A 21085-nucleotide genomic window follows, 5' to 3' on the forward strand; every position below is an offset into this window, starting at 1 on the left:
CCTTTATGAAGCATCCTACTCAAAATAATTTTAACTCTATAAAACTAGCTGAAAAAATATTTTATCTACTTAGCTTGTGTGTGTCATAAGAATGCATATTTCACCAATCAAAAAACTTGATTAGTGAAATACATCAAGAAATAGTAGAAAATAGAAAATTGTAAAAATTCATTCTTGAAAATGTATTGGATGATAAAATAAGATTAAAAATTATATTTAGAAACAAGTTTTATTATCAAAATAAAAATTCCTTGAATGCCCGAAGGCTAACTTTTATTAGCAAGTAAAAATGAAACTCAATGAAAAATTAACATAATAGGCACTTTTTTTTTACTCCTAAACAGAGCTTTAAAGAATTTTTAAAGTTTAAATCTATACATCTCTAATAAAAAATAAATAAATAAAATAATGATGTAGTTGAGAACTTTTACCATACTTTGGGAATACTAAAATTTTCAGATTTTTATAAAAATCTGCATAAAATTACAAATATTTTTATTTTTAGTTGATTTTCATCAGTGCTCTAACTTGTAGTCAATAAATGTTTATATCATAAATACAGAAGAATCACTGATAAATATGGATGTAAAAGATTGTATCTATAATATAGAGTAATTATATACAAATTAAATAAATTCTATATATAATTTTATTTTAAACAAGTATTACTAATGAGATCCCTGAGTTTGATGTGACTCAGCTAGTTTACAAAGGTGGGTTCGACTGTAGCACTCCTCTATATGACAAACAACCCCCCCCCACAAATTTCTAAAATCCCCCCCACCCCAGGGCAATTCAGCTACTATTGGAAAACACTGATGTAAAGAACGTTTTTCAAAAACAAATATGATGAAACTGTTCAGAATAACATAGCATATGACAACTGGTTTGTATCCAAATCTCCAGATTCATTTTCTGCCTATACTAAATCTTGCAACAGTTGTAAACAAGTTATTAATAAATCCACACTCTATTCTGAAAAGACTAAGAGTAGGAAACTTACTTCTTTTCCACATAGTAGTCAAGTCTTCTGATTTCCTGACAAAACTACTGTCCATAACTTTTGTCCATCCATTCTTCCACCTCTATTACATCCTGCCAGTTCTATTGCATCCTCATTCAAAGATAAAGCCGACTTAGCAACATTTCCCCCTGACTCCTGCATCAACTGTCTTGGTAAGGTGCTTGCTAACATGCCAAAGGTGATTTAAAGTCCTATTTTTCTTTTTATGCAGTAATGGCCCTTTTTTTTTTTTTTTTTTTTTAGTTGAAGTGAACAAATCCCATTTTTATTGGTTCAAAGCAGCAAAAATTAAGAGGAGGAACAGTGCAGTGGAATCTGATTCTGGGATTACAAGCACTGCTATGACATACCACAGCCCTAAAAAAGTATATTGTACAGAGAAGTATTTACAATGAAAATAAATTATATGTTAAGAGTTGCGTTTTTATTGATAACCTATCAACTAATATTTTTTTAAAATTTAACTTTTCAAATTGTGGCAAATTAAGTATTAATAGTACATACAATATTCACTAAAATTCTTGGAAAAAATTTACATTTATTATAATGCCATCACATTACAAAAACATGTCCGTTCATTTAATAACATGGTTGTGTTATAACGAAAAACAAACCTCAATTCAATTGCTATGGAACACAGTAATGTTATAACTGAATGTAATAAAACGTCCCATTTTTCTGCCAATAACCTATAAAATGCTGGAATTAAACACATATGAAAGGAGGTTGCTCATTTTCCAATTCATAAAAACTATCACCTTAACCATACTGAACACATTCCATTCAATGCCATCCATGATTTTCAAATAGTCTGAGTTACAGGGGAATTGATTGCCTGGCAACTGTTATACTATCTCAAAACCTTCCAACCTTCATTAAATGATTGTCAATATAGGTTTTATCAGTTTCAATCGACTGATGACATCTTGGTTTACATTACCCATCTTTGGACACGTTCGTGGAAAAGCTTTGAGAAGCTGAAGAAGTTGATCTCAACATTTCTAAGGTTCCGTTCTTTTGCCCACTTTTTCCCTCTTATCCACTATTCTGCTGATAATGGTATCCTACATTTCATTTGACAAACCCTGCTCTGCTCATACAACCACAAATCCTTGAATGCCTATCTCCAGTTGATGAAACGCTGGTTTCATCATATGGAGATAGACATGTTCCTGCTCAGGTTGCTGACACAAACAGAATAGGTATTTCACATTTACATTCACTAATAAGGAGTTCTTTAGGGAGGAAAATGTCAGTAGTCCATCAAAATCTAACAGGGAGCTAAATGATTTTGTGATAACTGAGAGGAAAGTGGAAGAGATATTGTTGAAGCTTAACATAAGGTGCCTGGAGTGGATGGAATCAATCCAATTATGTTAAGAGAGTCAGCAAAAGAAGCAAGCAAACTTAGCCATAACTATGAGAACATCAGGGTAGGTCCCTATGGACTGGAGATGTGCAAATATACTCCCAAGTCACAAAGGGGAACCAAAGGTTGACAGAAATAATTGCAGATACGTTAGCTTGACTTCCGTTCCATGGAAAATAATGAAGTCACTGGTTAAAGAAGTAATGCAAGGACCATCTAAACAGGAATGCAGTGATAGCATGGATTTGTAATGGGGTGGGGGGGGGGCAATGATCTTGTGACCAATCTGACAGGATACCATGATGGTAACAAAGGAACTGAAAAAATAATTTTGATATCACATACTTCGATTTCGGTAGAGCTTTTGACTCTGTTCCACATGAAAAACTACTGTACAAATTGAAGTAGTATGGCATTAGGGGCAAGTTACTGCCATTGATAGTGAGATGCTTGAGCAGAAGAGACAGAGTGGTTATCAATGGACACTGCCCATTGTTATTTTCTATATTTATTAATGATATTGATGAAGGTACATCAGGTTTTAATATCTTTGTTTGCAGATGATGTGAAGGTAGAAAGAGTGGCTAATGGCAGTAATCAGGATATGTTACTGTAACAAGATTCATGGTAAATCTGCCTCTGGCAGATTTACCATGAATCTAATGTTAATGTGAACATGTCTTCACGGTAAATCTGCCAGAGACAGATTTACCATGAAGCTTAGGCTTCAGGGCCCCTCACTTGCACAAGCCCCTTCCAAGGTACTGGGAGAGGGTCCTAACAATGTGTTCACGTGGTCATATGTTTTTGTAAAATTTTCAAATAGGAGATACTTTAACCACAATCAATTAAGACTGCTATCTCTTTCCACTCGTGTCAGGTGGTGTTGCAGTGGCTGCAGGTATTTTTGAGATCAGGCTAAGGGGAAGTTGAGTTGGGAATACATTTAATTTGGGTTTAGTGGGATATATTTATGTGGTTCGCAGTCGCTTCCATGTATAGTTAAGTTATTGCTAGCCATCCAGGTGTAGGAATGACTTACAGGAATACTTCTGCCGCCCACTGTGCCGACTCACCCGTTGCAGGACATGAAGATGCAGGGCTAAAAGTCATATCACAATATAAACATGTCCTATGGCACTGGGTACCAGAATTAATCAAAATAATGGGAAAACGGGTAAAAAATGAAGTGGTAAATCAAATAAATAAACCAGACACCAAATACTCCATTATTGTAGATTCTACACCAGATGTGACAAATGCCGATCACGTGCCGATTATTGTGCACTACTGTTATAATGGAAAACCCTATGAGCGATTTTTAACTTTTTTGCCAAACTGAAAACTATAACAGTTGTGCCCCCATATCCGCTGATTCAGTTATCTGCGGTTAACCATGAAAAAAAATTAACATGTACTACTCGTGTGTCCAATACGATGCTTCCCTTTATTTTTTACGATGTGATTTTAAATCTAATAGCATCCCTTTATTTTTTAGAGTGTCGCGTATGGTTTGGTCATCAACATTATAATGATTCTTTAGAAATTTAACAGATGCACCGTTTTCAAACCTTTGAATAATTTCAAGTTTTTGTTTAATTTGAAAGCGCAACTCTTGCATTTGCCCATCATTTTTGCTATTTCTAAACAAAAAAATTCCAACATCTCTGACAAATAATGAAACAAAATTTGTCCTTTTGAGGTCTGACAGAACACAACAATTGACACAACACACTAAATCAAACTAAACGTTTGGTCTCTTTTTTTTGTAAGTGTAAAGACAGCGGGGGTTGCAAGGTAATAGACACACTAATCTCCCAATGATGACTTATAATGCCGCTTCTTGTTACTTATTTACGACTTGCAAAATATCTGTTTATACCTATTCTAGTTATTACTTGAATTTTATGATTTCTCATTGATTTTTTTTTTTTTTTTAAATTTGGAGTCTTGAAGTGTCCCGATTAATCCAATCGCAGTAAATCGAGAGTCTGCTGTACTTTATTATTACTATATTTAATGTTGGCAATGCCTTACTGTGTTTAATTTATCAATTAAACTTTATTATACATTGTATGTACGTACAAGAAAATCATGTTATATATGGGGTCAGCAGGTGTTCGCTTATATCCGCGGTTTCAGCCATCCACATTTTGGAATGTATCCCCTGCGGATGTGGAGGACTTACTGTATATGTAACTTTATTCAACAAAGTGAAACAAGTTCTGGCCGATTGTAACCTGCCATTGAACAACATTCACAGTAAGGACAAAGGGCTGCAAGCACTCTTTAAAAACATTAATAAGTATGCAGAATATGTGGCATGCACAGCTCATTCCTTTCATCTCGTTGGAGAAAAAGCTGCCTCCACAGTACCTGAAGCGGTTGACTACTGCAGTATTTTGTAGCAGTGATAGATTTTCTTTTTGGGTTCCTCTCGTAGATGGAGTATTTTAAACACACATACCAACTTGGATTTTACTTTAACAAGTCTAAGTGTAACATGATAGTCTGTCCATTATAAAGCTATTCAAGCCTTGCAACTTGGGTACACCATTTTAAGGACTCTAAAAGATATTTTTAAAGACTCGGAAGGCAAGCCCAAAAACAAACGAGATGCAAAGAGTTGATAAAGCTAAAATACATCATCTTAATTGCAATTTGGAAAGACATTTTGGAATATTTCAATAAAACAAGTGAGAAATTACAGACTCCCGATTTGGACGAATATGAAGGGTACCTTCTTTTGTCATGTTTCAATTTATTTATTAAAGAACTGAGAGAAAATTCAGATAGAAAATTATTGGAATATGAAATAAAAGCAATAAAGATGAGCAATGAAATCAACAGAAATTATTCTGACATTGAGAAGCGAATTGTAACAAAAAAATTTTCAGATCATACCAAAAGCAGTAATTCATTAAAAGGAAGAGATAAATTTCAAATAGAAGTAATGAATAGGCTCTTGTAGTGTTTGATAATCCAATTAATGAAGAGGAGTGAATCATATTAACACACTGGAAAAATATTTAAATTTCTTGCTGATCTAACACAAAATACTGACATCAATGAAGATAACAGAAAACTCATAATACGCCACTATATTGACGACAAACTGGTTAATGAGTGTCGTCAATTCAAAGAGTATCTAAGACTAGTCACTGCACAAGAAAACTTGAAATGCCCTGAAACCTTGCAGCTCATATATGAAAGAAACTTGATAAAAGCTTTCCCAAATTTGATAACAATCCTAAAAATTTACATGACATTACCAATAATGAGTTGTGAAGTTGAAAGAAAGTTTTCTAAACTATCAATAATAAAAAACAAATTTCAGTCAGCCATGCTAGATGAAAGACTGAATTATCTTTCTAATCTCTCTATAGAAAATGATTATTCAAAATCGCTGTCATATGAAGAGGCGATCAAAGAGTAAGCATTCAAAAAATGTAGGAAAAAAAGTATTATAGAGATGTCAGGCAGTTAATTAATAAAAATATGTTATTTTTCTGGATTTTGTGATGTTTATGGTATTTGTCCGCTGTTGTGATTTCTTTTTTACATTCTAAATAAATATTCACTTTCGTACATAACTCTGTATTCATAATTTGTATTCTTTTTCTAAAGAGGACCCCAAAAATTGTATAAGCTTCAGGCCCCACAAAACCTAGATCCACCCCTGGGTAGTAGAAATCCTAAATTAACATACCAACTGTATGGTACCACACTGAAGGTATTCGAGAATGAAAAAGACCTGGGGTAATTGTGCAGTTAGATATACAAAGTTCTCTGAGCAGTGCAGAGAGGTTGTCAAGGCAACTCATGGGGTTTTATCAATACAGGAATTTTGCCATCAGGGATAACAAGGTCATTGTCCTATTGTATATAAGGCAATGGTTAGGCCACATCTTGAGTACTGCATACAGGTCTAGAAGTCTCATTTTAGGAAGAATGTGGATCTGTTGGAATGAGTGGAAAAGAGCAACGAGATTAGCAAGAGGAACAAAAGGGTGCTCTTACCAGGAAAGGCTTCCATTCTGCAAAATGCACCATCTGGAGATTATGCACCTGCGAGGAGATCTAAATTGAGAAGGCTTTGAATGGATTGAGTAAGATCAATGCTGATGGAATCCTTCCTCCTGCTCAGACTGCACACAACAGGGCATAAATTCAAATTGAGAAAGAACATTTCCAGGATAGATGTACAGAAATTTGGATTCAGCCAGCAGGTAGTTTATTACTGAACAAACTTCCATTTAGTGTTGTCAAAGTGGATAGTATGAATAAACTTATGGAAAAACTAGGGAACTGTTGGAGGGGAGGACAGGTGATCTGGGAGGTCTCTTTTTTTTTTCTTCTAAGCTTGTGTTTTTGCACTGTTTGGCACTGCTAACTCCAAGGAAATCTCATGCAGTGAAAACAATCTTGGAAAAAAAAAAAGATACAATGATTTCATGCTTATAATATTTGTTATAGGGACAAGAAGTATTAATACAGATTTATTAATTTTTTTATTGAAATACATTAATTTCAAAGTTTTTTTTTTTTTTTTTTTTATGCTATAAATGCCTCCACAAACTTAAACTTGGTAGAGATTGTTTCATGTTTCTATTTTATGATATGAACACTGAAAATTTAAGTAAATAAACTCTTTTGCCATTAAAACTAGTAGGTATTTTACTGGCTAAAAAACACAACAATTGCAAAATTTTCATTTATTATTAAAAATAAATAAATAAATATATAAAGAAATAAAATTACTAAGCATTACAATCTACTGGCAAAAGGTCCAGGCATTAATACACTCAAAGCACAATTCAAATACCTCAATTTTTTTTTTTTTTTTTTTTTTTTTGAAATATTAAAGTTAAAATCTGATGATTGTCAAGCATCATGATATCACTCATGTTACAAAGGGGGTTAGGGAGATACTACTACTGGGTTAACTGGGTATTACCCTTAGCTGAAATTCTTGAGTGAGCCTGTTGTTAACAAATTACCAGTATACTACTATGCTGGTAATTTGTTAACAATGTAGGGTTTCAATACCTTTCGTGTTTGATGTAATTATATATATATATAAAAAAAAGAAAAGGCACTACAACAGGGGTTGACATCCTGCGGCTCTTTAACTTTTAGCCCACATGAAGCAAAGTTTGAAATGGAGTTAGACAACTTAAAAATCAAGGACATGTGGAATGCAAAATTAAAATGCCTTAAATCTGAAATTGACGATTTGGAGAGGCTGCCCTTGCAATTCTACACAAATGGACGGCGATAAAGGAGTTGAAAAGCAAGACCAAATTGTGTTCGATGTATGGAGCAGCTTACCGGACACGTATTTGAAAATATTTGCGTTTGGACTTCGATGTTTTTGGTTCGATGAATTTCTGCGGGCAAATATTTTCGAACATGAACTATATAAAAAATAAATCAAGAAACTGTCTGAACAATGTGAGTCTCTCGGCATGTTTAAAGATGAAAATTAGGGCATACTTCCCTGATGTTGAGAGACTAGCTCAAGAAATTCAGCAAAAGTCATATTAATTAGAAATATTATTAATAAATAATATTTAAAAATATATATTTTTAATAAAACACCTTCCCACTCTATTCCATTTCTTAAAAAACTCCATAACTTCCGTTCAGTAGCTTAAATTTAACTTTTCTTCTGGTTAAAGTTTTGTAAAGTTTAATTTTTGTAACATTTTGGTAATATAAATTGTGTAATATATTGTAAATTAAAATTTTGTAATCTTTCTAAAGTTCAAATTTTTACCTTACTAATGGTTGCTACAAGATCCACTTAAAATACAGTCCAAGTATATCATGCCCCACAAGAAAATGCAGTGGGAATTTCCAGTGTGAGTCGTGAGTTCATCATCTGTATAGCCTGTGGCGGAAATTTGTTCCAGCACCCAGCAAATGGTTGATTGCTGGAACAAACTTCCGCCTGTCATTGTGGAAGTTGATAGCTTAAATAGATTCAAGGAAGAACTGAACAAACTTTTGGAGCAAATGGATAGGTAAAATGGGGTTTTTTTGTTTTTGACTGATGCTATATAAGCTTGCTTTCTTGCATCATATGCCACTACTAATGCTAAAGGTTGGTCCACAAGCCTATCTCAACTGACAATTCTTTTCTTTGCACTAGCCCAGTGTAAGGAGATTACCAATCTCAAATTAGAACTTGTTGCATTATGAGAAGGATTTGAGTCACTGAAAAAATAAGTGCTTGCCATAGAAACAAATGTAACTGGGAGCTTATCAGGGATTCAAGTATCTTGTGATCTGTCAAGCGATGCACCCCTGATTCAGGTCCCAGATAAGAACAGTCAAGTGCATAAAGCTCTGGTTGAAGGTGATCTAGTTTTATTGGGAGACTATTGTCAGGGAAACAGATAATATTTTTTGTAATATAAGATAGGTGGATCAGAACCAGGGTGTTTGCCAAGAGCAACAATTGATAACGTTACCAACAGATTGTCAGATTTTAAGATGTTACTGTAAAGAGAGCATTATTATTCATGTGGGCATTAACGAACACAACCCGACAATTTGTTTGATATATATATATAGGACCATGCGGAAAGAATGCCGTGATTCAGGTAAAAATGTGTGCGGTTGCAATTCTGCCCAGACATGATAGGCAGGATTATATGCTGAAAGCCTTGTGGATTAACTCAAGGATTGAGAGAATCTGCAAGGCTCTGGGGGGGGGGGATATTTTTTTTTTTTTTATCAGCATGGCATGCACTTGTAGGTAGAAGGAAACTATTTTGTAGAGATGGTATTCATTTAAACAAAGGTGGCACAAGAATTTTTGCCAGTATTATTGAGGATACCTTAACAGTTCAGAGAAACTGCTAGCTTGGGGGGGGGGGGAGGGAGAAGGGTAACATTGATCTGCATTTATCTGATGATATGGGTCAAAGTAATGCTTGCACTCACTTAAAGAATTCTTTTTGATGCTGCAACAGCCAATGTTGTCAAGATGTTCTGAGGGTAGCAAACATTTCAAATGAGCAGTAAGATAAAGCTAAGGAAACAAGCCTAAATAACTGCAAGGGGTATCAGGGTAGTAAATTATAGAACGCTTAATCTTAACTATGCCTACAGTAATGTCAGGAGTGTTGTGAATAAAATGGCTGAATTTGAACTCCTGGTTAGTACAACTAATACTGACATAATAGGACTAACAGAAAAGTGGTGCCATCTGGAAATTGGGAATGACATTGGGAATGTATAATATATTTAGGAAAGACAGAAGGGGTGGTAGGGTTATGCTTCTTATCAAAAGCATCCTGAGCTGAAAAGAGCTTCTACTGAGTCTGAAGTTACGTTTGCCAGCATAGAATCTGTGTGGCGTGAGTTAGCTGGAAGCAAAGATATACAGTTGAATCTCGTTAATACAAAGTTGAAGGGACCTAAATTTTCATGTTTTGTAATAACGAGGTTTGTAGTAACGAGATCCCCCAAAAGTGTCAAAATTTTACCTTTATTATTTTTTTTTTGGCACATATCTAAGAATAATAATAATAATATCAAAAATAAATAAAAAATTAATTAACTTAAATTAATAAAATAAAATAATTAAAACAAAAGCCTTGTCTAACAATACAGTAAGATTAACACACTTTTTAAAGATTTGATTTTATTTGTAAGATAAACTAAGAGAAAAGCAATTAACAGAAATGAAAATATTGTACAGTATATGTTTTGATATATACAATATTTTAGTATCACAGTAAGAGAATTAATTTTAATATAAAAGGAGCCATATAATCCATTAACTTTCTGATTAATTAATCTAATTTAAAGAAAGAATCCAATGTTGTTTGCACAGTTTTTGTCCTATATGCATTTTTAACTACAGCACCAACATTATAAAATGCAATAGTTGTTTCTTTATAAACGTTACCGCAGGCCAACTCTATTATGCTCAATGCATTTTGCTCATCTTTTTTTAGATGGTAGTGTGTGTGTGTGTGTGTGTGTGCTTCTTCACTTTCGCTGTTGCTGGTAACAAAAATGTCTTAATTTTGCTTGGTGCTTAGCAGCTCTTCTGGTGTTGCATTGCTGTGGAGGAACTGCATGTACCTTCACAAACTCTTTAAATTCGCCAACAAAATCCATAGCTCCTCCAAATTTCCCATTCCTCAATGTTGCTATCACATTCGTCTGCTGGACCATGTTTTTCGATAATATTCTCGCCAAAGACACTCTTTCTGAAGCAGTTGATTATTACACTTGATGCAATACAGTCCCAAGCAATAACAAGATTATGGATAGCATCCAAGACATTCCAATTTAGTTGCAAGTTGTTCCCTCCCTCCTACGTTGAGGATCAAGTACCTTATCAGGTGGGCTCTATATGTTTCTTTGTTGTTATAAATAATGCCTTTATCCTGTGGCTGCATAAAACTGGTGGTAAAGGAAGTAAACTGCAACCATTATCACCCATTGCAGGACGGAAGCCTCCTCAACAATTCATGTTGAGGGAAATGGACCATAATCTGCCATGCTGGTCCTGACCACTCGGCTGGTCAGGAGCCGAGTGGTCAAGAGTGGTCATATGGATGGTAATAGGAGGTTAAAAACAATGGCAGCTGTTGTTATTTGTTGTTATTTGGTTTTTAGGAGCATTAGCAACTAAGGCCATATTGCTCCGGGATATGCGGTGGTCATTCCCTGAATGACCTTTCCGCATCCTCCGTATTTGGTGGTGACGGGCTCGAACCCCGGTCTAATCAAGAAGCGTGTGCTACGCACTGCTGCTCCTTCCCACCTGGCTACGGAGGCGCCTACAATGGCAGCATATCTGTCAACTTAAGTGTCTCAGCAGAATGTACTGTACAATGATCTAGTTATCAAAATGTTCCTTTTTTCTGAAGACATTCTTCTGTCCACTTTTGATAACCAAGACTGAAAAATTTTTTGACAGTAAACCAAGCACTTCTATTGGCCACATAATCACAGGAAAGTTGGTTAACTTCTTTAAAACATCTTTGCTTGGAAAACTTACCAATCACCAGTGGGCATAGTTTTGTATTGCCATTTGAATTGCAGCATAACAGAATAGTAAGTATTTGTTTACTTAATTTTCTACCATGACAAGACTCTCCTCAAACAGCAAATGTTTTGTTTGGCAGCAAATTATAAAATAAACCTGTCTCATCAAGATTAAAAAAATCCTTTGCCTCATTTTTCAAGAATAAACCAAACAGAACACAACCAGTCTGTAGCCTTTTCCTTGTCGACTAATATAGACTTGCCGCAAACATTTCGCGAAACCAAGTTATTCCTGTCTTTAAATCTTTGGAGCCAGCCACTGCTGCATTTGAAATTGCTAATTCCATGTTGCTCAGCCAGATAATTTGCCTTTTCTTGAAAAATTGGACCTGATATTGGCAAATTAGATGCATGCATTTGTTGGTACCACTCAAAACGTTTTGTTTCAAGCTCCTTGTGTATTGAACCAAGAATTCGTTTCCTGTTTTTTTTTTTTTATCACTGCTCCAGTATTATGCAGTTCAAGTTTTTTTTTTTCCGGTTTTTCAGTATTGTAGATGAAGTAGGTAAAGGGATGTTGTTCCTTTGCAATGTCCATTTTGCTAAGTTCAATCCTATCAGCCTCTTGTAAAATTTTCAGTTTATAATTTCCAATCTCAATTATGTCAGTTTACATTTTGTAACCATAACACTACTAGATGAGATTTAATATAAACAAACTTTAACTTAAAGACACAAGTTCCGAAAAAGATCTCAGCTCAGATAAAATGGCACAAAAAATTGATTACTGTATACTGTAGCAAAAGATTCTTCGAACTGGCATAACAATTGCAACTGACCTTAATCCCGTTGAGAGCGGGGAGTGTATGTAAACAACTTAGAAAAACTGTTTTTATTCTTTTGTTAATTTAACATGATTTTTCAGAATGCACTTATGTAAACTGGTTTTGTTTACACTAAAATAATTTCTAGCAAGTCAGTGTCCTTCGGGAAGCAGGGAACCAGAGGCAATAATCGGACAGCTGTGCTAAGATACTTGTATTAAATGTACAAAATATACTTGTATTAAATGTACAAAATACCAATATTTATTTCACGCGGGATGAAAACAAACTTTGTAATACATATTAACCGATTTTTGTAATAAACAAATATATTACATAGAAATTGACATAGCAGGGGAATGGTAAGTACTTCATATAAACGAATACTTAATATAAACTGAGTTTGTATTAACAAGATTTTACTGTAATGAGAGCAGGAGTGATCTACAGACCAGAAGTCTCTACATGCAGATGGAATGGACAAGCAAGCATGAAAGTCTTATTATGTGTGACTTTTCTGCCCCAGACTGATTGGAATAAGTGGGAGGGAAACTCATTATGGGGAAAAATTTTTTTTAAATAAACTAGATGATTATTATTTGTACCAGCATGTTAGAAAAAAAAAAACTAGAGGTGAGAATACTCTTGACCACATCATTACTCAAGAATCAGATGACATTACGGGGCTAAAAGTACAGAATCCATTGTCAGATAGTGATCAAGTAGTCAGTCGGAAGATGAAGGAAGGTGTTGCAATAGTAAAAGGTAAAGGTACAGGTTTTACTTTCAGAAGAGGGGACTTGGACAGTTTAAGGTGCTATGTGGCATCTATTAATTGGGTGTATTGCAGAGTGAGGGCAAATAGGTACTTTAATAAAAGTATTCCATAATATATTTGAATTACGGAATACTTTTAAAGCAACAATCATAGAAGCCATGAATGCATACATACATACCAATAAGAAAATATTGCAGGAGGAGGATGCTGAAATGGATGAATGCAGAGCTGGCTAGTCAAATAGAGCAGAAAAAGACAGCACAGAACAGTTACAGAGCAACAAAAAGTACTGCAACCTATAACAAGTACAAGTTGATCTGTAATAGTACTACAAATGAGGTTAGGAAGAGTAAGGCCGCATATGAGAAAGCACTGGCTAAGAGAGCAAACAATAAGGACAAGGAATTTTATATATGTGAATTCAACTAAGAAGAAAGTGAATCATATCAGATCCTTGTGCACTGGGTGTGAGAAAGTCTTAGATAAATCGGCTAATGTTGTGAATGAAATGAATAGGTACTTTGCATCTGTCTTTACTGATGAAAGACCCTTTGTGCTGAGAAGAGGCTGTGCAAGTGAGGTGGAATGACATGAAATTAGTAATTTGAAAACTGCATATGACTGTTTATTAGAAAAACTTGAGCATAAAGGCAAGTAAGGCTCCTAGAGTTGATGGCATAGACCCAGTAATTTTGAGGAAGGCCACCAAGAAGTATATTGAATTGAGTTTAATTAGGAGGGCATCTTTAGACTCGGGAGAGATTCCTTTGGATTGGAGAAGCACCAACATATTGCCAATACAGAAAGGCAGTAGTAGTAGTAGTGGCATGTGATGCAAGAAAGCAAGTGTAGGAGCTTATGCAGCATCAACCAAAAAAAAAAATAAATAAAACCATTCCCTCCAAATGCCTGTCCAGTTCCTCCTTAAATTTATTTAACCTATCAACTTCCACGACAGATGGAAGTTTGTTCCAGAAATTAACCACCCGCTGGCTAAAGGCAAATTTCCACACATCAATTCTACATCTGGCTTTCCTCAATTTGAATTTATGCCCCCTTAGGTTCGTAATCTGAACAAGTGGAAGAATCCCATCAGAATTCAGCGTGCTCAACCCATTCAAGGCCTTATACACCTCAATCAGATCACCTCCCAGGTGCCTAGTCTCCAGCCACTGCAATTTGCAGAACTTAAGCCTCTCTTGGTAAGAGGATCGATCCTTTCAATCCCCTCACCAATCTTGTTGCCCTTCTCTGTACACGCTCAATCAAATCTACATCCTTCCTAAAATGAGGCCACCAGACCTGCACGCAGTACTTAAGGCATGGCCTGACCATTGCCTTATACAGAGAGACAATCACCTCCTTTTTCCTGCTAGCAAAATTCCTGTATATCATTGACAAAACACCATGGCCCTGCCCTGGCAGCCTGTCTGCATTGCTCAGAAAACCATATCTGACTACACAATTACTCCCAGATCTTTTTCAATTTCTACCATCTTAAGTGTAGTACCACACAGTAGATACGTTTCTTTGGAGTTACTTCTATCCATATGCAGTACATTGCATTTGTCAAGGTTAAACTTCAGTTGCCACTTCTCAGCCCATTTGCCCAAATTTTCTAGATCCCATTGCAGCATTACGCTTCCATTACTGTCATTAACAACCCTGCCAGCCTTTGTATCATCTGCAAACTTTGACACTAAGCCTGATATACCTTCATCAATATCATTGATAAATAAACAAAACAACAGTGGACCAAACGCCGAACCCTGTGAGATTCCACTAATAAAATTAGTCCACGAAGAGCAGCACCCATTGATTACCACCTTCTGTCTTCTCCCACCCAACCACCCTTGTATCCATTGTAGCAATTTACCCTTAATACCATTCTGCTCCAATTTGTACAGTAGTCTTCCATGTGCAACAGTGTCAAAAGCTTTCCTGAAATCCAAGTATATGATATCAAAATTATTTTTTTGCATCCAGTTCCTTTGTAATCACATCATAATACCCAATCAAATTTGTCAGACAAGACTTTCCATTAACAAACCCATGCTGTGTCTGAATTATTGCTGCAGTCTAGTCTAGATAATTCTGCAATGCATCTTTAACCAGCGATTCCATTATTTTAACCGGAACAGAAGTTAAACTAGCTGGTCTGTAATTACTTGTGTTACCCTTCAATCCCCCTTTGTGAATTGGGGATACATTTGCACATTTCCATTCCATGGGGACCTCCCCTGAATCCAAGGATGCTCTCATAATTATGATGAAGGGTTTGCTTACTTCCTTTGCTGCTTCCTTTAATATAACTGGATGGATCCCATCCATCCCAGGTGCCTTTCTTATGTTTAACTTCAACAATTTCTCCTCCACTTTGTTCTCAGTTATTTCAAAATCATTAAGCACCCTGCTACAATTTGATAACCTTCTAGAATTTCAAACCTAAATAACTCCTCAGGTGTGAATGTAGATGCAAATTACTCATTCAGTTTGTTTGCTATCTGAGCAGAATCATCAACAGTCAAACCGTTGGTATCAAGTGGACCAATCAGATTCATCCCCTTCCTTTTAGAGTTTATATAAGTAAAGAAATGCTTGCTGTTTTTCTTAGTATCCTTTGCCAAAGATTTCTTGTAATCTGCCTTCGCCTGCCTAACCTCTTTTGTGACTTAATTACAGACTAGCTTATATCTGCCATAGGCTTCTGTGTCGCCTGATAATTTATATGCATCCCATGCATTTTTCTTCTCTGCCACAAGTCTCATTAGTTCATTGGACAACCATTTAGGCCTAAACCCTGAACAATATTTCTTAATAGGTATGAAACTTTTAGTAGCTTCCACAATTAATTCCTTGAATGCTTCCCACTTAGAATTTTCTGTTGGTAACATCATCAGTTGATCCCACTGTACAGAATTTAAAAACTGTCTAAGACCACTGTACTCACCTTTACGGAAGCAAAAACCCTTTCTTTACCTCTGATGGTAATTATATCTTTAAGTAAATCCCACATCAGTACACTGTGATCACTATGGCACCTAGTGGTTCCTTTATCTGTAAATTCTTAATACACAAATGATCACTGCTGATTACCAGATCAAGAGTATTACCCTCTCTGGTTGCCTCTCAAACATGCTGCAGCAGAAAACAATCATCCAATAAATCCACAAAAGTCTTACTAGCGTACGAGTGACCAACCCACAAGTTCCAGTCAATATCTGGGAAGTTAAAATCCCCCATTATAAGACATTCTGATTTACTAGCCCACTATTTCTCTGTACAATTGTTCATTGTACTCATTAGGTCTATAACGCACTCCTACTCTTATTTTTGCTTTTGCAGTACTTATGTAACACCAAACTGACTCAACAGTGCACTGTTCATCTATATCAACTGGATGCACTTCTTTTGATTTTATGTTTTTCTTAATTAACAACATAACACTTCCTCCCTTCCTATCCTGTCTGTACTACCCAAATTCCAATTCTGCATTCCTAATATCTGTGTGACACCACGTCTCTGCTACCCAACAATATCTGCCTTTGATGTCTTGACCAACACTTCAAATTCATCAAATTTATTTACTATACTTCTAGCATTGGTATACATGCACCTATTCTTATTCTTAGTTACCCTAACACATCACATATACCTACCTGTTTCGCTATGACTGTTATCAGTCCCTGAAACCCCCAGCACGCCTCGCTCCAGGCCGCTGCTTATTCTAACAGATGTAGTGCAAGAATCACCTTCACCTCTGCCTGCGGCTACTTTTAACCTTTTAGTCTGTGAATCCCCCAAGCTAGCGGTTTTCTGATCCACCTAACACTGCCTCGACAGCATCAGCAAATATTCTTGCACCATTTCTATTTAAGTGTATCCCATCCCTGTAGAAGCAGTCTCCTGTTAACAAGCACAGACCAGGCTGTGCTTGTTAACAACTGTTGTGCAACAGTGACCTGTACTTGTTAAGTAAATCTCCAGATCTCCTACTCTTAATGTCATTGGTGAAATAGGTAACTATAGATCAATTACCTTGACTTCAGTAGTAGGGAAAATCTTAGCGGCAATCATTAAGAATGCAGTCTAAGGATATTTAGATACATATGGCATTCCAAAAAAACACACATGGTTTTGTAAAGGGAAAATAATATTTAAATAATTTAGTAAGTTATTTTAACACAGTTACTCGTGAGCTGGATGTAGGGAACAATTTTGACATAGTTTATTTGGATTTTAGCAAGGCATTTGACTCAGTCCCTCGTGTTACTGTATAAGCTAGATCATATTGAGATTACTGGAAAAACAGTAAGATGGATTGCTGGGTGGCTGCAAGGCAGAAGGTTGTGATTATTGGATATTCTTCAGATTGATGTAAACTCAGAAGTGAGGTCCTCAAAGACCAGTTTTTGGACCACTGTTTTTTCCAATTTTCATAAACAATATCAACAAGGGGATAGAAGGCTTGATATCAAAAATTGAAGATAACATAATATTGGTAGAGTAGTTAATGTTCAGTACCAAGCAGCACTCCTTCAGGATAACTTGAACAGGCTGCAAGAATGGTCAGAAAAGTGACAGCTATGTTTTAATAAGGCAAAATTCAAAGTGTTATACTTCAGGAACAGCAACCCACAAATATTATACACTTGGTGGGATTCAATTAAAAACAGCAGAGTAAGAAAAGGATCTGGGAGTTACAATACAGCCAGATATGCAATTGTCTGAGCATTTTAAATAGACAGGCAGAAAGCACATGGTGTCCTGTCAATGATTTATTGAACATTATCCTGTAGAAACAGGGAGGTCATTATCCTAATGTATAAGGCAATCATAAGACCACAGTTGGAATACTGTGTCCAAGTAAGGAGACCTCATCTGAAAAAAAAAAAAAAGAAAAGAAACTGAGCTTCTCGAAAGGGTCTAAAGATGGGCAACCTATGAGATCAGAAAAAGGGCCACCATACAAGGAAAGACTCCGACTATGTGGGCCACAGAGCCTGGCAACCAGGCACCTGTGAAGTAACCGGATTGAGTTTTATAAAGCTCTGAGAGGAGTTAGTAAAATGAATGAAAGTGGAATTTTCCTTGTTATAAAGAATTCCAGAAATAGGGGCCATAAATTCAAATTACAGGCGAGGAGGTTTAGACAAGATTTTTTACAAGATTTTAGACAAGATGTAGGAAGTTTTCCATTAGCCAGTGAGTCGTTGATTGCTGGAACAAGTTGCCTTTGCAGGTATTTGAGGCTGACAGTTTGAATAATTCAAAGGTCAATTGGATAGTTATCTGTGTGAGGAGGGAAGCACATCATTTGTATTTTCTTGTCTACTTAGGTTTTTTTTTTCCAGTGCAGCAAAGCCTGTAGCTTCCTTGCACTATATGGCAAATATCATTACTATCATGTTTTTTTCTTTAATTACATGGTGATAATAAGAATATTTAAGTGCGTGTTTAAATAATTTTATACAGTTAGCTATGACTGCATATTTTAAATGGAATGAGAAACATTCTTATTCTGTTCAAACAAATAATTAAAAATTAAATGCTGTAATTATTTTCCTGTTTAACAATTGAATAACATGCCCACTCAATGCAGTTCTGGGTAACAAGCGATGTTAATTTCAGTTGAACAAGACAGCTTTATAGAGTTATGTGATACATAAATTGATCTTCAGTGATCATAATCTGGCAGTCTAGGCCATGTGTGGCTATCTAGAACATCAGACTAAGCTTTGACATATTATATACTATTTTGTACTAAGATTTCAAAATGTACGAGCAATGAAGCTCAGTTTTATACTATATATTTATGTGAAAGGCATTCTCAGCATTATTTATTAATAAAGTGAAAATACAGAACTAATTAAATATAAAATTAGACCTAGGACTCCATCTATAGATAATACAGAATCAGGCCTAAAGCTTCACCTTTCTGCTAATAAGCCCGTCATTGGTACAGTCTCAAAAAAGCAACACCAACCTTCACAATAAATATTACTGTAAAATGGATAAAGTGTAATCAGGCATGGAAAAATTTATCGGCTTACTTTAAGATAAAAATTGGCTTGTTTTATGGTATCATTATTTCTGCATATCAGGAATTTAGTTCTATGTTTAGATTTAAATAAAATTAATTTTAAAAAATTCATTAAATGCAAAAAAATTAAATGCAAATAAATTAAATTTTTCTGAATTTTAAAATATTCAGACAAAACTGCATTTAATTTTCCTATTTATTCTCTCATGCTAACAAAAATAATTATATAGCTGTGTATAAATTTTACTTATTATTATATTATTATGTTTTTAATTAAAATGAAACTATTGCTTTTTGGGTGTACAGTTTTTTTAAATGTAAAGGGGAGAGGGGATCCTCAAGTTACTGAAGTTTGAGACACACCGACACAACAAAAATTTCAGACATTTACTTTTGAAAACTAATGAGATAAAAAATATGAAAAAATTACCTGCTCATAAAATCCTCTGACAGTGTCCACTTTTTCCTCTCTCTCCAAAAACTATCATATACTCCTTTTTCTGTATAAGGGCACCTCTTATTAGACGACGGGGACAGTGAATGCTTTCTTTCTGGTGAAATATTGTCCCTAAGTGAAGATTTTCCTCGAATATGTTTGTGGGAGTCTTCTTTTCTGTGAACAGATGAACGTGAACGTTCCCTGGATGATTTTTCAAGACTTTTTGAATGTGTCTGCTCTGGTGATAAACTCTTTTTCTTATTCTTATGCTTTTGAGAGCTGCCATTGTGTGCATGATTTATAAATGATTTCTTCTCTGGTGAGACACTTTTGTTCCCAGAACTGGCATGCTTTACCAATGCTGCAACTGTTTTTGGTTTTTGGAACACAGGACTTGAAGAACAGGAATCAGAATGATGGGAAGGCATGTTTATACAGAATCTGTGGGAGATAAACCAATTTAAATAAATTGATAAATTAATCAATAAAAAATTTTAAATCAATAAATCAATCAATAAAAAAATTAATCATAATAAAATCACAAATAACCTAAAATCACATGGGATAAAGTGCATCCAACTCCCAGGCAAGAAACTGCGTTCTCTCATTTCCAACATAAAAGCACCTGTCCCCACCCTTCTACAGAGCGGTTTTGTCTATCGCATCTCTTGCCGTGACTGCACGAGCTGCTACTTTGGAGAGACTGGACGTCGACTCGAGAAACGCCTCTCAGAACATAAAAGGGCGATCCGTTTGGCAGATGTGGAACACTCAGCTATCGCCGAGCATGTCTGGACAACCCACCACGACATCGACCCACACCGCGATGTCTTGGTTGTGGACAGGTCCCACCATTACCTAAGGCGTACCTGGTTGGAATCGTTAAATATAAAATGCTCGGATACCTCTTTAAACAGGAACAGTGGTTGTCAAGTTAATCCCATCACAGAGTCATTAATTCTATCCATAGACAAACGCTGGCCACGTCACCACCATACGTCACAGCCACAAACATCAACAAACAATTAACCACGCACCTCACGCACCATCCTGGCAGTGCATCTCTATTCCAACTGCCATTCAAGTATTTTAATCCGATGAAGGCTGCCACCCAGCCGAAAGCTTATTTATGTATTGTAGTTTAATGCTCTGTGCAACAAAATAAAATTTTTTCGCAAAATTAATCAATAAATAAGTTTTAAAAAACTTATTAAAGGATGAAAAAAGCTTATTACATAAAATTAAAAATAAAAAAGAATTTATTTAAAAAAAGAAAATTTAAATAAAAAAAGTATAAAAAATAAATAAAAAGTAATAAAATAAAATATTTACCATAACTGTGTGTGTTCAAGCATTAACTAAAATAACAGCCGGTTTTTTTTTTTTTTTTTTTTTTGAGCTGTGGAAAAGCATAATTGAAAAACCACTAAAATTTACACAAGCTTTTGTGTAAATTTTAGTGGTTTTCAATTTTAAATTTATGGGTGGGTTGTAGTTTTTATCATTTTGATCATTAGGAATATTTATTTTTCTAATTGGAATAAGATGTTGGAATAACAGATACCTATATGGATATACAGGGTGATTCAAGAGGAA

General features: G+C 35.3%; 1 protein-coding gene across 2 annotated transcripts in view; it reads right to left on the reverse strand.

Annotated features, from left to right (window-relative positions):
• Window positions 1-21085, reverse strand: part of LOC150084321 (uncharacterized) — a 118781-nt gene that overhangs the window by 84232 nt on the left and 13464 nt on the right. For both annotated transcript variants that reach the window (XM_090375168.1, XM_090375169.1), the window contains exon 2: window positions 19481-19930. In XM_090375168.1, the coding sequence (XP_090231294.1) occupies window positions 19481-19917 (437 nt within the window). In that variant the 5' untranslated portion in view covers window positions 19918-19930. The remainder of the gene's footprint in view (window positions 1-19480; window positions 19931-21085) is intronic.

The sequence above is a fragment of the Mastigoproctus giganteus genome, chromosome 6 (assembly GCF_048544385.1).
Source record: "Mastigoproctus giganteus isolate SK-2022 chromosome 6, ASM4854438v1, whole genome shotgun sequence".
Classification (NCBI taxonomy): Eukaryota; Metazoa; Arthropoda; class Arachnida; order Uropygi; family Thelyphonidae; genus Mastigoproctus; species Mastigoproctus giganteus.